Source organism: Hydra vulgaris, chromosome 05, assembly GCF_038396675.1.
Source record: "Hydra vulgaris chromosome 05, alternate assembly HydraT2T_AEP".
In the NCBI taxonomy this organism is placed as follows: domain Eukaryota; kingdom Metazoa; phylum Cnidaria; class Hydrozoa; order Anthoathecata; family Hydridae; genus Hydra; species Hydra vulgaris.
In genome coordinates, this window is record NC_088924.1 from 28,274,105 (window position 1) to 28,290,271 (window position 16,167).

General features: G+C 30.5%; 2 protein-coding genes across 2 annotated transcripts; both read left to right on the forward strand.

The window, feature by feature from the left end:
- The first annotated feature begins 8,535 nt into the window (after nucleotides 1–8,535).
- Nucleotides 8,536–11,610, forward strand: LOC136080750 (52 kDa repressor of the inhibitor of the protein kinase-like). The gene is made up of 2 exons (XM_065797808.1): nucleotides 8,536–8,678; nucleotides 9,019–11,610. The coding sequence occupies exon 2, from the start codon at nucleotides 10,169–10,171 to the stop codon at nucleotides 11,411–11,413; it is 1,245 nt and encodes a 414-aa protein (XP_065653880.1). The 5' UTR covers nucleotides 8,536–8,678; nucleotides 9,019–10,168; the 3' UTR covers nucleotides 11,414–11,610.
- A 2,586-nt stretch (nucleotides 11,611–14,196) lies between these two features.
- Nucleotides 14,197–14,850, forward strand: LOC136080307 (uncharacterized). Its single transcript, XM_065796926.1, has one exon. The coding sequence runs from the start codon at nucleotides 14,197–14,199 to the stop codon at nucleotides 14,848–14,850; it is 654 nt and encodes a 217-aa protein (XP_065652998.1).
- Nucleotides 14,851–16,167: the final 1,317 nt, after the last annotated feature.

Here is a 16,167-nt window from a genome sequence, read left to right on the forward strand (position 1 = left end):
TTACAACAATTCTCCGGATTTTATTTGTAGATTTTATCCCCTTTGAACACAAGCATATAGATATTGTTTAAAATTGTATTTCTTGTTATAAAAATAACATACTAGATTATATCTTCTTGATTGGCAAGAAAAAGTTATTTAAAAAATTTAGTAGTTTTTGCAAATTATTTTATGTGTACTTTTGTACACAGTACATATCAATCCTCCTATAAAGTTCCTTTAGACTTTAAAATGTTAATAGAAATCCTTAGAAAATAGCTAAAAACATTAAACAAAACAATTGTTAATTTTTTAGCCTTTAATGTAAAACATTTAATAGTATTTATGTACACTATCAAACCAATACAAAAATAGTGAAAAATGTTTGTCAGTTTTTACCAAGAAATTTGTTTGTGTGAAATAATTTGAAACAGCATTTGTCCATAAAAAATTTCTCAAATCAAAAAATTATTGTTAGATCAAAGTTTTACATCAACCGCAAATTTGACATCAATATATTATAGAAAATCCCGGTTAATACATCGTAGATTCAAAATGCGTTTTAAGCTGGCTGTTGCAATGATTGCTCAAAAAATCAAGAATAAGAAGTTAAGAACGTTATAAAAAGCTCATATATGGCATTTTACGCTATTGTATCATTTTTATTAATTTGAAGCTATTTTAGGCTTTACAATTCAGTTGTGCGAGCGCACAATAAATTGGTTCAAAGCTATCGTCAAGTTTTTTCTGTGGCTTAAAAATCAACTATTTGCCACAGTTGTTACTGTCAAGTTTCGAACAGTAGTTGCTTTTTTTTTTAAATATCGTAAATAGTTTTGTCATGGAGGATCATGATTTCCCAGTCCGAGGAAAAGAAAGTGAGTTCAAGCATAACAAAATCAAACAAATCGTTTAACAGGACTAACATACACCAACCACAAAAAAATAAAAAAATAAAGTTCCACCTAAGTACCCTGAGTTTATTTCCAGATAAATGAAGACTCGGAATAAAAGGCTTGGACTCGGAAAGCTTGGACTTAATGCTTACTCGTAGCAATTTTAGTCATTACTTTAATTTTATGTGTTATATTGATTTCTGACGTGTTAAAGCATTGTTTTAAAGTTGTGGTTCTACCATAAGAGTTTCAATTTATTGTCCTTTCTAAAAATTTTGATATTTTTTAAAAAGGCAACTTTTTGAAATTTAAAATATTAATTTTTAACTAACAAAAAGTTATATAAATTATCAAAGTGTACTAAGATGTTAATCTTGCAGTCATATTTTAGAAATACATTACAAAAGTCCTATATATTTATCAGAAAAAGATATGAGTTTTTTTATTTTTCTCAAAAATAGGTATTGAGCAACTCCGCCCTTTTAAAAAATAACGATTCATATAGTAAGTAGTGATCTATTAAAACTATGTTTAAAATTGATGTATTAGTATACCTTAACTAATAAAAAAAACACTTGAAAACTTCTTAAAGATTTTTTTTTGATTGTTGGGAATTGGCACGTTATGAAAAAAGCTCCTATTCAGAAATTTGAGATCCCTATTTATCTCCCTTGCTAAAAATGTTGCGGGCGTCAATCATTCCATAAAAAGCCTCATCAAAAAAAAATAATAATAAAAAAAAATAAGAATTACAAAAATTATTAGACGAAAACGGTTGTCGGATAAAATTTTCATTTCGTAGATTATACTTGCTTTTTTTTTCTTTTAAGTTTTAAAATAAAAGTAAAATTAATACTCACTTAAAAGAAAAAAAAAAAAGCAAGTTTATTTAGGTTATATACATACACATGTATGTATATAACATAAATTAAATCTTAGCTTTGTGTATGTCATTTTCAATAATTTATGGATTTACCTAAAAAATACTTACGTGATTCTAAACTTTTGCAAGAGACTGTATGTTAGCTTAATATTTACCGTTATACTTACCGTATAATTTGTGCCACGCCTAGGCGTGGCACAAATTATACGGTTTTTAAAGTTTATGAGAATATGCATTCTGTTTTTATTGACGATGAAGAGATTCTAATATACTTACTCCCAAGCAATATTTGCATTGTTAACATGGTAGTTAATAAATGAATAATATGTTTGAATTAAACAATGTTTATTTAACCACTTCTTAGTTAGCATAATATTCCTATACTTCTAGCAATTTTGATGTTTAAAATATCAACATAATTTTTCAATTACTACTTGGCTTTATAGCTAAGATCAAGTGTAGTATCTAATATATTTTAGGTTCTAACTGTTTTTCGGTTGGTTACAGAGCTATTAGGAAGAAGCTACAGTATGAGACCGGTTCCGTGACAGGGGAATTCTATGCTCAAGTGAGTTATTTCGAGAAAATGAATAAATAAATTCAAACAAAAACCAAGTAATCATTGGGTTGCCATATGTTTTAAAATTTTAAATTTTGAATAATAATTTTATTTTTGTTATTTTTTTGTTTTAAATTTCAACTTAAAGTCATGTGTCATACTTTCTATATAAATGGTAGCTATACTACATTTTGATAAAAGCGTAAAACTGTCCCCGTAAGTAACGATAACTAATTTGATTTAAGATATATAAATAATTAGCTAAAACAATCTTTTGAACAATTTTACGCAGAATAACAGACTATGCAAGAGGAACATCTTTACATTTTACGACAAAATTATCAAAAGAAATATTTTTAACAAGGTCAAATGTAGTTTTTTTTCTTCTTTTGAGCCTGCTTTTTCCTTGACATCAACTTGAAAAAATTGTTAAAGTACATTAATTACTGCTCGGCGTACTAAAGTTATAACTACCATCCGGCAAATGATTGAAGATGATATTTATATCTAATGGGTAAATCCCATATTTCTTTCAAAACCACTAAGCTATTAAGTTGCTGATTACCTTTTGGTTTGACAAATATAATGATTTTAAGTAAATAAAGAACAAAGGAGATATATTTTATGTAATTGTCTGTGCTTTTTTTAAACAAGAGGTTTTCAATTGATCAAGTATTTTACTCCAATATTTTTCAAGAGATCCATAAAATACTACATCAAGAGATTGCAATAAATGGGTAGAGTTACCAGATACTGTTTTCTTCTTAACAAGATACTATTTTATTTTGTAAATTTAAGTACTTTTTCACTGCAAAGATGGCTTCGATTATAACTAATAGGAATGTTCCTACAATTTGACAAAAAAACAACCAATAACAAACCATTCAAAAAAGTGAATAGGATCAAACCGTCCTTACTTTGATTATATTTTTTATTATATATGCATTAGGTGGTCCACTTCGGTTCTTGTTGTGCATAAATGGTCACCTTTATAAACATAATCAGAGACAGTTTGACCAGAGGCACTAAACATTATTGACGCAACATAACATGTTGTACAGTTGCTATATTTTGCATATTTGTAAAACTATGGATTTTCCATGTGTTTTCGTATTAAGTTTTTGAAGTTTATTATACAAAGTGGTAACTTGCACCCAATTAACATCTATTAACGTTTTTATCTAATAATGTTTATTGTTACCATAAAATTTGTAAACTGGCACTCAATGTAATTTATATACTGCCTTTTATCAATTTTTTTCGCATAAAAGTAGAATAGAACTACTATGAAACGCTACAGAAAAACAAATTTAAAGATGAGGAACAGTACTTTCAACAAATTTAATTCAACACAATATTGACTGTACACACATATATTGTATGTAATTTTGATAAGATGACTTGACAAGATGAAATACGTCTGAATATATGTATATATATATATATATATATATATATATATATATATATATATATATATATATATATATATATATATATATATATATATATATATATATATATATACATATATTCATCTATTAGGCTGGTGCAGACGTATTTTTAATACATTGTTTCCGGTTTAGAATTATGAATGCTGGAACTTTTTGACTCAATGCATGGGTTTTACTTGTGTCTCTGCTTTTATGACTAGGCAACTCATTCTATTATCTCCGAATGAGGGTACAGCTCTAAAACTCAGTTTTACGGTTCTAAAGCTGGATGGCAGTTAGGTTTCCTAAACTCTGTGGTAGCTCTCAGAGAGGCTGATTCCATCAACAGCTAAAAAATACCAAAGTAATAACAGTGCCATGTTGCGCATGAATGTTGTACCTGTTTGTACTTTTAGTGTGCATTGTCAAGTCCACATTTTAAGCCCTTTGTTTCGGCTTAGAGTTTATTAATGGTAATGAGGCAATTGCTTGGGCTATTAAACAGTGTACTAAGTACTGTCTATGCTTTTAATCAGGTTCTTTAAAAAATTTAAAAATGAATAAAGTACCAAAAACTATAAAGCACAAAAAACCATCGTCATCACCAAGTTCTCTAAACCTATCATTCACTAATATTCGTGGTCTTCATTGTAACTTTTTTCTGTTTTGTCTTATCTCTTGCAAAGTTCACCAGATCTACTTGCTCTTTGTGAGACTAATTTGAGTTCAGCTGTCTCATCTTGTATTCTTAGTGTTGATGGTTATCTTCCTTGAATTCGTAAAGACTCCAATAGTCATATGCTTGGCCTGAGCATTTAAATTCGTAAGATTTCACCTATTTTTCGGGAGAATGGGTTTGAATCCACAGGCTATTCTTTTATGTGCTTTTGTTTAGCACTACTTCACCCTACATTGCTTTTTTCTTTGAATTATATCGCTCTCCTTCATCTCAAAACTGCACTCTTTTTGTTATTATTTCTAATCAAATTGACTAAACTCTCTTTATTCTTTCAGCCAAATTGTTGTTGTTGGTGACTTTAATGCTCATCACACTGAATGGCTTGACTCAAGTGTCAGTGACTCTGCATGCAGTAAAGCCCACAACTTTTGTCTTTCTCAACCCCTAACCCAAATAGTCAACTTTCCAACTCGCTTTCCATGCAACCCGAATAATTTACTTTCTCTACTCGTCAGTGCTCAGTTTCACTAAATTCATCCTTTGGTGTTTCTGATCACGGTATGATCTCTCTAAAACTATTATCTCATTCTTCTTAATCATCTGAATCCCGCTATCATCGTACCTCTTACAGCCTCCCTAAAGCTGACTGGAACTCTTTCCGTAATTTTCTTCGTGATGGCCCTTGGGTAGAAATCTTTTGTCTTCCTGCTAACAAATGTGCTACTTACATAACTTCATGGATTTAAGCTGCCATAGAATCTTTTATTCCCTCTCAACGATTCCAGGTCAAACCTCACTCTTCTCCATGGTTTTTCTTACATTGTGCTGCTGCAATTGCCAACCGAAACCGTTACTTCCATATTTGTCAGCAAAAAAATTCTCTAGAAAACAAACGTCTGTTCATTACTGCTAGAAACCCTTGTAAAAAGGTTTTATCCAACGCCAAAGCCTGCTATTCTCAGATCATGAAATCTCGTATTTCATCACAAAAATTAGGCACTCGTGACTACTGGAGAATCTTTAATAGTATCAATAATAAGGGCAAATCTGTAGTTCCACCTCTCTTGTATATTTCAGACTTTGTCAACTCATCTAAAGACAATGCTGAATTGTTTGCTTTTTATCAATATCATCTCTTGATTCCACTAATTTAACCGTCAAGCAGGTTAATCCATCGCTTGACATTTGCATCACTCCAGCTTCTGTATCTAAAGTGATTTCCTGCTTAGACTCTTCTACAGCTTGTGGTCCGGACAACATACTTGTTATAGTTTTGTAGAAGTGTTCTCCAGAGCTGTCGTCTATACTTTCCAAACTATTTAACAAGTGCTTATCGGAATCTTGTTTTCCAGCCTGCTGGAAAGCAGCATCTGTTATTCCTATTTAGAAACATCTTGGAGTGCAATCTGATTCGTCTAACTAGCTCCCATTAGTATTCTTCTTATTATAAGCAGGGTTTTTTTAATTAACAAGCACTTAATCTTTCATCTTGAATCTAATAACTTACTTTCTGATTAACAATACGAATTTCGATCTTCTCGTTCTACAGCTGATTTGCTAACAGTAATAACCGATAGATTTTATTGTGCATTAGATGAAAGTGAAGAGGTTAAGACCATCGCTCTTGACATTTCTAAAGCTATTGATAAAGTTTGGCATGCTGGTCTTCTTCATATGCTTTCTTCCTACGGTGTATCTGGTAACATCTTTAAGATAATTAAATCCTTCCTTTCCAATTGTAGTATAAAAGTTGTCCTCGATGGACAGTACTCTTCTTCATATTCTGTAACTTAAGGGACTTCTCAAGATTCAATCCTTGGTCCTATACTCTTTTTAATTTACATAAACGATCTTCCAAATATTCACACTTCTAAGTAAGCAATTTAGATCTTCCTATATTTTCATGGTAATGTACTCGATGAGTCATCTACCCTCATCTTCTAGAATTAAATCTTTCTTCCAATCTTTCTTGGAAACCATACATCAAATTCGTTGCAAAATTAGCATCTGCTAAGGTTGCATCTTTTTATCAAGCTTGACACTTTCTTACTCCAGATTCTATTCTCTATCTCTATAAATCTCAAATCTGGCCTTATATGGAATACTGTTGCCATATCTTGGGCGGATCTTCTAATGATGCCCTTATTCTTTTAGACAAGGTGCAGAAACGCATTGTAAATATAGTTGGACCTGCTGTTGCAGCCAACCTCCAACCATTATCACATCGTTGTAATAATGATTCTCTTTTCTACAAATACTATAACAGACACTGCTTTAAAGAGCTAGCATCTCTTGTGCCATCGACTAAAATTCATTCTCGTGTTACTCGTCATTCAATCAAGTCCCATCCTTTATCTGTGTCTGTTCCTTAGTGCTCCAAATACTCTTATTTGTCAGGTTTTTTTCCTCGAATATCAGTTCTTTGGAATTCGCCTCCTTTATCTTGCTTTTCTGATTCATATAAATTGCTATCTTTTAAGTCAATCATTATCTGGCTCTACAATCTTCATCTTTTCTCTCCCAATATTTCCAACTCTAATAGTGGTTGCTTGCAGCCTTGTCAGAAGCAAAGATGTTATTATATATATATACACACACACAAATACATTTATATATATATATATATATATATATATATATATATATATATATATATATATATATATATATATATATATATATATATATATATATATATATATATATATATATATAAATGCGATGAATACACGCATACACACATATAAACACAAACAGAAATAATGTGTGTATGTGTGACTTAATGTCTGTAAGCATAATATTGTATTTTTTAATCACAATAATATTGTGTACGATACCTAATATATTATATATAATACATGTGTGACAAAGGAAATTTTTAAGTTGTTTCATGTTTCTGGTTATTTATGCAATGGAGTTACTTTGAACGTTGTTTAAAGTTACCCGTTTACGAAAAAATATATACAATAAAGTATGCTATGCTTTACCAATGGAGCATAACTATAGTAGGCGACAAACTTCTTAAGATTTGATATGCTTAATAAATTCATAAACAAAAAATATGCAACTTAGACAACAATCTGCTACATTAGCTGAGGCAGTCTGCAATGTATTCTGACTAATTTTTTCGAGAAAAATATCCGAAATATTTAATTCATTTTTTAAGAAACAATAACAACCAACAAACAAAGTAAAACTTTAAATAATCAAAATATAAACTATCTTTAATACTTTGATGTTTGAGGTTTGCACAATTTCATATAAATTCTTGTCATAATTAGAACTTGAAAAAAAAAAGATTTGTATTCAAAGTTACCCCGCTATTCAAAGTAACCTTGGTTTACGGAACTTAATTTAACTTTAGAAACCAGTTTATGTAGGTTAAGTATTTGGCTTGAAATACTCAACTGAAAACAAGAGGTTTAATGCAATGGTTTTTTGTGTCCCGTTAGTAACACTGCATATAATTGACTATAATTCCTAAACTTATAATAATTGAACGAAGTTTCAATATACAGGAAAACAAATAAATGATTTTGGGATGATTCATAAACATGTCAACTGTTAAAATAAAAAATATATATAAAAATGTGACATTACAAAAATCAAAATGTCCCGTAAGTAACGGTGGAATGGCCCGACAACGGATAGAGGTTTAAGGCGTAGTCGCTTTTTTGTTATCTCCTTCTACGTCCAGTAATCTCAAGGCTATCTATCAGTACCAGACGTAAAACGGCTGTAAACTTTTAAGTGGGCTTTGGCTCACAGGCGCCCACTTAAGTAGAAGAGCTCATATAGTTCATATAGTTTTTTCGATATGAATCAGGCCCGTACGCTGGGAGGAGAAGGGGGTGCGTAGGGTGCGTACGCACCACCCCCTCCCTTAATTTTCGAAAGGTCCACATTTTATATAATATTAAATTTTTCATAGGAAAAATTGCACCTTTAACTGCATACAGCATACGTTTTTCGTTTCATATTGATTAGATTTTTCTATTCTATTAGATTTTTCTATTCTATACACTTTTGACGTCGCTAAGTCTTGTCGTTATGAACACTGTAATGTCTTCATTAACGTTCGTACGATTTTTCGTGACAACAATTTTGTTTTTAGTTTCGCGTTTGCTTATTACCGCAACCAGGTGCTATCGTAGATTAATTAATTTGTTTTCTTTAAGTTCTCTTTATATATTACACTTTTAATATTATACGTTTCGATTACCACATCAATTATTTCTCATCCAATATAGTAAGATGTCCTTTTTTTTTTTTTATTCCGTATATTTTCATTGTTTATTATTGCAAATATTGTTTATTATTATGTATGTTATTGTTAGATACAATGATAACTAATATTTTATGTTGCTTTAAATTGTTTTTTACGTTATTGTGTATGATATATATATATCCTGTACATCCACATTTTTTCAAAAATTACTGGTGTTGCACAAATTTTTATCTGATAATATATTTTTATTTTTATATTTACTTTGCTATTATTAGTATATGATATATTTTTTTTAATTTTTTAATAATTTCATATTTTTTTTAATTTTTTAATAATTTCATTTTTTAAAAAATTTACATAGTTATTATTATGAGAAATCGACCATACTCAGTCACTCTTCATATACTATGGGGCGTAAAGAGCAAAATGAAAGAAAACGAATATCAGCAGCTAAGACTTGTCAATCTTTAGATGGATGGTGTACAAAAAAACAAACTGAAAATCATAATCAATCTCTAAATGAAAACGCACCAAATACTAATACCGCAATTTCTAAACAACATAATTCTATTGATAGTCCTCCCGCTAAAATATCTCGTACTACCAAGCAATCAGATTCTGAACCTCTCGCTTTCACCAATGATGTTGGTAAAATATTGAATGCTACAATGAATTATGAAAAATTGAGTATGGCGATGAGGACACTCGATGATAGTCAAAAGTTCTTTCTCTTAAATAATCACTTCAAGCCACCTATAGAATATATTATTCCGTCACAATTTCTTCACAAATGTCAGCGTCAATTCAAGGCAAGATACATGACGAATTACAAATGGATGGTCTACAGTCCATTATTGAATGACGCATACTGTATCCATTGTTCGGTAATGATTCCTATCTCCAAAAGACAGAATTTGGGAATATTTGTAAATAAACCATTTAAATGGTAATTACCGCGTTTCATAAGTTAGACGAGAAGGCAAAACAGCATCAAACAAAAATAAGCCACCGCGATGCAATGATTTTGTCAGAGACGTTTTGTAATTCAATCAAAAAGCCAAATGAAAACATTGATACTCATTTTGATGTAGAAAGAAAGATTAACATAGAAAGGAATCGACACATTGTAAAAACAATAGCTGAGGCAATCCTTTTCTGCGGGTATAAAATACAACCCGGGTAACTTTTTGGTAGCGCTCCAAATTATTGCGAAACATGATGAAATCCTACATCAGCATCTTTCCCATATTGGTATCAGTAATCGAAATGCGAAATACACCTCTCCGCGTATTCAAAACAAAATTATAACAATTATTGGATACGATATCATCCGTAGTGACTTGGTTAAAGAAATAAAAGCTGTTACGTTCTACAGTATTCTTGCAGACGAGGTGACTAGCCTTAATCGTGAGGAACTTGCATTTTGCATTAGATTTGTTGATCAAAACAAAGACATTCGTGAAAAATTTTTATCTTTTTTCCATGTTCCAAGAATCACCGGAGAAGTCATCATGATTCAATTTCTGCAAGACGTCAATCTTGATTTAAAAAACATTCGTGGTAAAGGATACGATGGAGCTGCAAATAGGTCCAGTGATAATGTAGGTGTTCAGAGAAAGATAAAGAATGAGTCTCTAAACGCTGTATATGTCTACTGCAGTGGACATTGCCTTAATTTTGTTATAGCCCATTCGTGTTTTCTTCCAAATACAAGAAATACCATTGCCAAACTGATGAACTGTTGTCTGTTTTTCCTAGCCAGTCCAAAGCGCGAGAGTCTTCTGCAATCAATCATCATGAAGGCATTACCAGACATTTCCAAACCCAGAAAAAGTCCCATTGACCTATGTAGAACAAAGTGGTCTTCACGGCATGACTCATACAGAAATTTTTATCAAGCATACTGCTACGTAATTATCGCTCTAGAATATTTTGCGTATGGTGCGAACAAAGATGCATGCGGAGAAGATTTCACAAATGTTACATGGGATAAAACATCCAGAGACAATGCCAATTCACAGCTGACAAGTCTTACGTCTTTTGACTTTATTATAAGTTTCTTGACTATGTACCAATTCCTGTCACATTTGGAAGGAATAACTGTGAAATTACAAGGCCGCACTGTGGATATTATTATGTTATACCATGAAATTGCTGAGGTGAAATCTGTTTATAAAGACATTTTAAGAAACATGAACGAAAAATTTTCGTGTGTCTACACCCAAGCCGAACGAATGGCACGTTCTGTCAACACCCAACCAACAAAGCCAAGGACTGTTGGACGTCAAATAATGCGCAACAATGCTCCTGCGATTAATCCTGAGGAGTATTATCGACGAAATCTCGCCATTCCATTCCTTAACCACATAAGCTCAGAGTTGGAGAGTCAATTTTCTGACCTTTCCATCCTCTCCTCTAAACCGTTGGGGCTTGTACCATCTACTCTCTGTGAAGAGGGAGGAGCATATCTTCAAAATGTTGTCGAATTTTATGCAGAAGACTTACCATCTGCTGATTTGTTTCCCCAAGAGTTGGTTCGATGGAAGCATCGTTTCCAAAACAAACATCCGGAAGAATGTCCTTTAACTGCAGCGCAAGTATTAAAAGAATGCGACGAAGAGTTATTCCCAAACATTTTCACTCTTCTAAAAATTTATTGTTCAATCCCAGCGACCAGTTGCGAATGCGAACATAGTGCTAGTGCATTGCGCATGCTCCATACATATTCGAGAGCAAGTATGAAGCTGTTTGACTGAAATTATTTGACTTCACACAAATTCAGTGTTGGTGCTTATTAAGCTTGTGGGTCATTATAAAGTTTATATTTGTGCATTTTGGAAGCAACATATTTGATATGTTGTAAAAATGGTCCACTTTTTCAAATTTCACACCCTCCAACGAAAAATCCTGCGTATGGGCTTGTGAATTATATAATATAATTATAATAATTTTTTATAACACTTTTATAGTAAAAAGTAAAGTGTTGAAGTAAAAAAAAAACTATCAAAACTGTTATTAACAGTTTTGATAGTTTTTTTTTACTTAAATCAGTTAGAAATTTTGATAACATTAGTGTTCACATTGATGTTGCAAGGTTGTAGTTAGTTAAAAATAGTGTCCCTAGAGGGTGTCTAACCCCCCAACAAAAATTTATTCATAAATTATTCGGCAAGTTCGGACCTATAGGCGGCATTCGGCAAATGTCAGTAAACGAGGACTTTTTTTTTTTGTCTTTTTTTAAAGTCGTTAGTCAAAAAAAGAAAAAAAAAACAGATACGTCAACTCCTCCCTTCCCATCCTCCAAGATAGCTTCTTTGAACCAAACTTAGCTTTTGGCTATGTTTGGTTCAAACAAGAAGTTGTTTATTTCGCCTATTATTTATATTATTAGCTTTTGGCAAAAAACATGTTGTTGTTTTGCTAAGAGGTTTTTTTTTATTATACAGTGAACGAAATTTTCTTAGCCGCACACAATTTTTATCAGATTTTTCATTATAGAGACTTAATTAAACGTTTTATTAAGAAATTTCTGTATGTGATATATTTATACCATTGTTTGTTAATTGATAATTAAAAGATAATTGATATCATTGTTTATATAATTTCTTTATATAAAAAAATTTAGTTATTTGATTTATTTGAGTGCGAAATTTGTATAGACGCAGTTCTGTTTTATTATATTTGAGATATAATTTTTAGTTTTGGTGTTGAAAAAATCAATTTAAATTGTAAGTAATTTCATAATTGACTTATAAAAATATTTTTCATAAATTTAAAATTCAATGTTTCATATTTTTAGTAAAATGGCACATGGAAAATTTTTAAATGACCATGAAAAAGGTTTAATTAAAGCATATAAGGATTCCGGGTTATCTAATAGAGAAATTGGACGAAAAATTGGACGATCTGAAAAGGTGATTAGAAACTTTTTGAAACTTGGGTCAGTGTATGGCGTCAATCAAAAAGTACGTAAAAACTACAAGATAACGAAAAGGAACGTGGAACAAATTCGACAATTAGCGACAAAACAAAAGTCAAATCATATCAGAATTAAGTTTGACAATCACTCCTAGACGTGTTCAACAAATATTGTCAAGATCTGATAATATAAAATGGCGAAAACCACTAAAAAAAACCATGTTTAAAGCAAATACACAAAGAAGCACGACTTGAATTCGCCAGAAAATATATGGATTTTGGAGAAAAGTGGAAATATGTCGTATTTTCTGACGAAAAGAAGTTTAATCTTGATGGACCAGATGGTTTTAGCTATTACTGGCATGATTTGCGAAAAAACAATGCACCTCGTTTGTCACGCAATTTTGGTGGTGGATCATTAATGACATGGGCAGCATTTTGTATCAATGGAAAGACATCGATATGTTTTATATCAACAAAAATGAAATCCATTAATTATACAGATTTATTAGAAGATGTCTTAATCGATTTTTTGGAAAATAACTTGGAAGATCAAATCATTTTCCAACAAGACAATGCACCCATTCATAAATCAAGAGAAACTATGGCATGGTTTGAATCCAAAAACATCGAAGTGATGAGATGGCCTGCATATAGTCCAGATCTCAATCCAATTGAGAACCTTTGGGGAATCTTATTTCGAAAGGTTTATGAAAATGGACGACAATTTAGCAGCATTCAAGAGCTTCGAGGTGAAGTCAATAGGTGTTGGCAAGAAATTCAACCAATGACACTCCAATCGCTCATTAATTCAATGCCAAATAGAATTTTTGAAGTGATTAAGAACCACGGAGGACCCACCAAATATTAAAATTTAAAAAAAATATTTTTTTCCTTTTCATTATTTAATTTTTAAAAGTGCGTCTAACGAAATGAAAAGTGCATTCCTTATTTTTTTTTTTTTTTTTTTTCTATTTTTAATGTGATATATTTTTATTATAAATACTTTACTAATAAAATACTTAATAACTAAGCTATACAATAAAAATCATATTTTCTTTTTTACCTAATAAATTTTCCTTAAAAATTAAAATTTCGAATAAAAATTGTGTGCGGCTAAGTAAATTTCGATCACTGTATTAAGAGAAGAAAATTTTCAAGGTTTTAACTAAAGCAATTACAAAACTTTTTTTTGACTCCTTAAAAAAGTGAATGCGACCCCGTTCGATATATATATATATGGGCAATTCCACGGCGGAAAATGAAAAAGTAGTCAAATTCTATTCTCTTTTTTGTCAACTTTTAGCAAATGAATATTGAAGAAGACACATGAAAGTTTATTTAAAATATGCCTTTAATACTAAAATTAATTTATTTAAATCACTTTAATGCTTCAAAAGTTACGGTTTTTTCATTGACGTATCATAAAAAAAGTATTATTTTTTTGTTTATTATTTTAACCATGAATTTATTTGCACAATCCGAATTAATTTAGTGTGAAAATAGAGCTAACAAGTTCAGTTTGTTGTTGGTCAGATTTTAAATCTAAAAAAATATATTTGTTTCAAGAAAATAACAAAAGAACTTTTGCAATTTTCATGTAAACTAAGCTAACAAAAACATGATTATAGCAAATAATTCAAAAGAAAAATGCGATTTGTTAGAAAAGGAAAATGGAAAGTTAAAAGCCGAATTTAAAATATTATGTGAACGAATGAAAATCTTGGAAAATGTAAATAAAGATATAGAAGAAAGTTTAACGGTCACACAGGACATTCAAGAAAAAAAAGTAACTGAGCTGGAAAAAAAAATTAATAATAAAAATAGCCTTAGTGGAGGTGAAAATATAAAGTTAAGGCAATTGGGGGACAGGCTTAGAAGAAACAATCTGCGAATTGATGGAATTACCGAAAACGAAAATGAAAATTGGGACGACACTGAAAAAAAAGTAATAAGTTTATTTGAAAACAATCTTTCTCTAAGTAATATAAATATAGAAAGAGCTCATAGAACTGGTAAAAAGGATGGTAACAAATCAAGGACAATAGTCGTTAAATTACTTCATTATAAGGACAAAGTTAAAGTGTTGCATGCTGCTAATAAGCTTAAAGATTCCGGAACGTACATCAATGAAGATTTCTCTTTCGAAACAAATGAAATAAGAAAAAAATTAGTGGACGAAATGAAGTTACACCGAAAGAATGGTAAATATTCAATTATTATTTATGACAAACTTATTGTTAAAGAATTCAAAAATAAGCAACCCAGCTATTAAAAACTATATTCTATATTTTAATATTACTCTTATTTAAAATGGCTGACGATCCTCCTTTAAAAAACTTTGAACTTAATTCATTACTAACTAAAAAATCAATACTTTTAAAAAAACAATCTGATCCGGATATTAATTTTTTTAACAACGATTTAATAAAAAATATTAACCCATTATATTATAACGTAAATTCAAAAAATATAATTGAAGGAATGGAGAACGACTCGTTCTCTATTCTTCAAGTTAATATTAGAAGTCTAATTTAGCGCAAAGTATTCCATTAACTTCTTCAACATTTGATTCTTATCTAACAAATTCTAATAAAAAAATGAATGAGTCAAAGCTAGATATACGCGAGTTGCGGACTGCATTACTAAGCTTAAAAAGTAACAAAAGTGCAGGATCGGATAAAGTTAGCGTTAATATATTAAAATTAGTCTATGATATAATTGAACCATCTTTGTTTCATATATTCAATCAGTCACTTAAATCAGGTAAAGTTCCGGATAAATTAAAAATTCCTAGAGTAACTCCAGTATTTAAGTCTGGAGATGAGTCAGAACCCTCTAATTACAGGCCTATATCTGTTTTATCTTGTTTCTCGAAATTGCTTGAACGTATAGTGTACAATAGGCTGTATAATCATTTAACTGAAAACAACATGTTATACAGTAAGCAATTTGGTTTCAAAAAGCGACACTCAACAGATCATGCAATAGTAGAGTTAGTTAATCACTTATCTAATGCTTTTAAAGAAGACTATTATACGTTAGGAGTTTTCATTGATCTGTCGAAAGCTTTTGATACGGTGAATCACTCCATTCTAATAAAAAAAACTCGAATATTACGGAATAAAGGAGACAAACTTACTCTGGTTTGAAAGTTACCTTTCAAACAGAAAACAATATGTACAATTTGAAAATTTAGAAACGACCAAAAAAACTGTAAATTGCGGAGTCCCACAGGGTTCTATACTTGGACCCTTACTTTTTTTACTATACATAAATGATTTGTCTTCAACATCAAACCTATTAAATTTTATTTTATTCGCAGATGACTCAAATCTTTTTTATTCTCACAAAAATATTGAAACACTTTTTACAGTAGTAAATGAAGAATTAAAAAAAGTAAATGAATGGTTTATATGCAACAAATTGTCTTTGAATGTTCAAAAAACTAAATTTTCTCTTTTCCACAAACCAAGCAAAACAAAGGAAATACCATTTATTCTTCCCAATCTTTTGATGAATAAAACTAACATCAAAAGGCAAATATTTTTAAATTTTTTAGGTGTGAACTTTGATGAAAAGCTATCTTGGA

What these genes read in the sequence shown, in the direction of transcription:
- LOC136080750 (XM_065797808.1), top strand. Translation starts at nt 10,169, where the DNA reads ATGATTCAATTTCTGCAAGACGTCAATCTTGATTTAAAAAACATTCGT.
- LOC136080307 (XM_065796926.1), top strand. Translation starts at nt 14,197, where the DNA reads ATGATTATAGCAAATAATTCAAAAGAAAAATGCGATTTGTTAGAAAAG.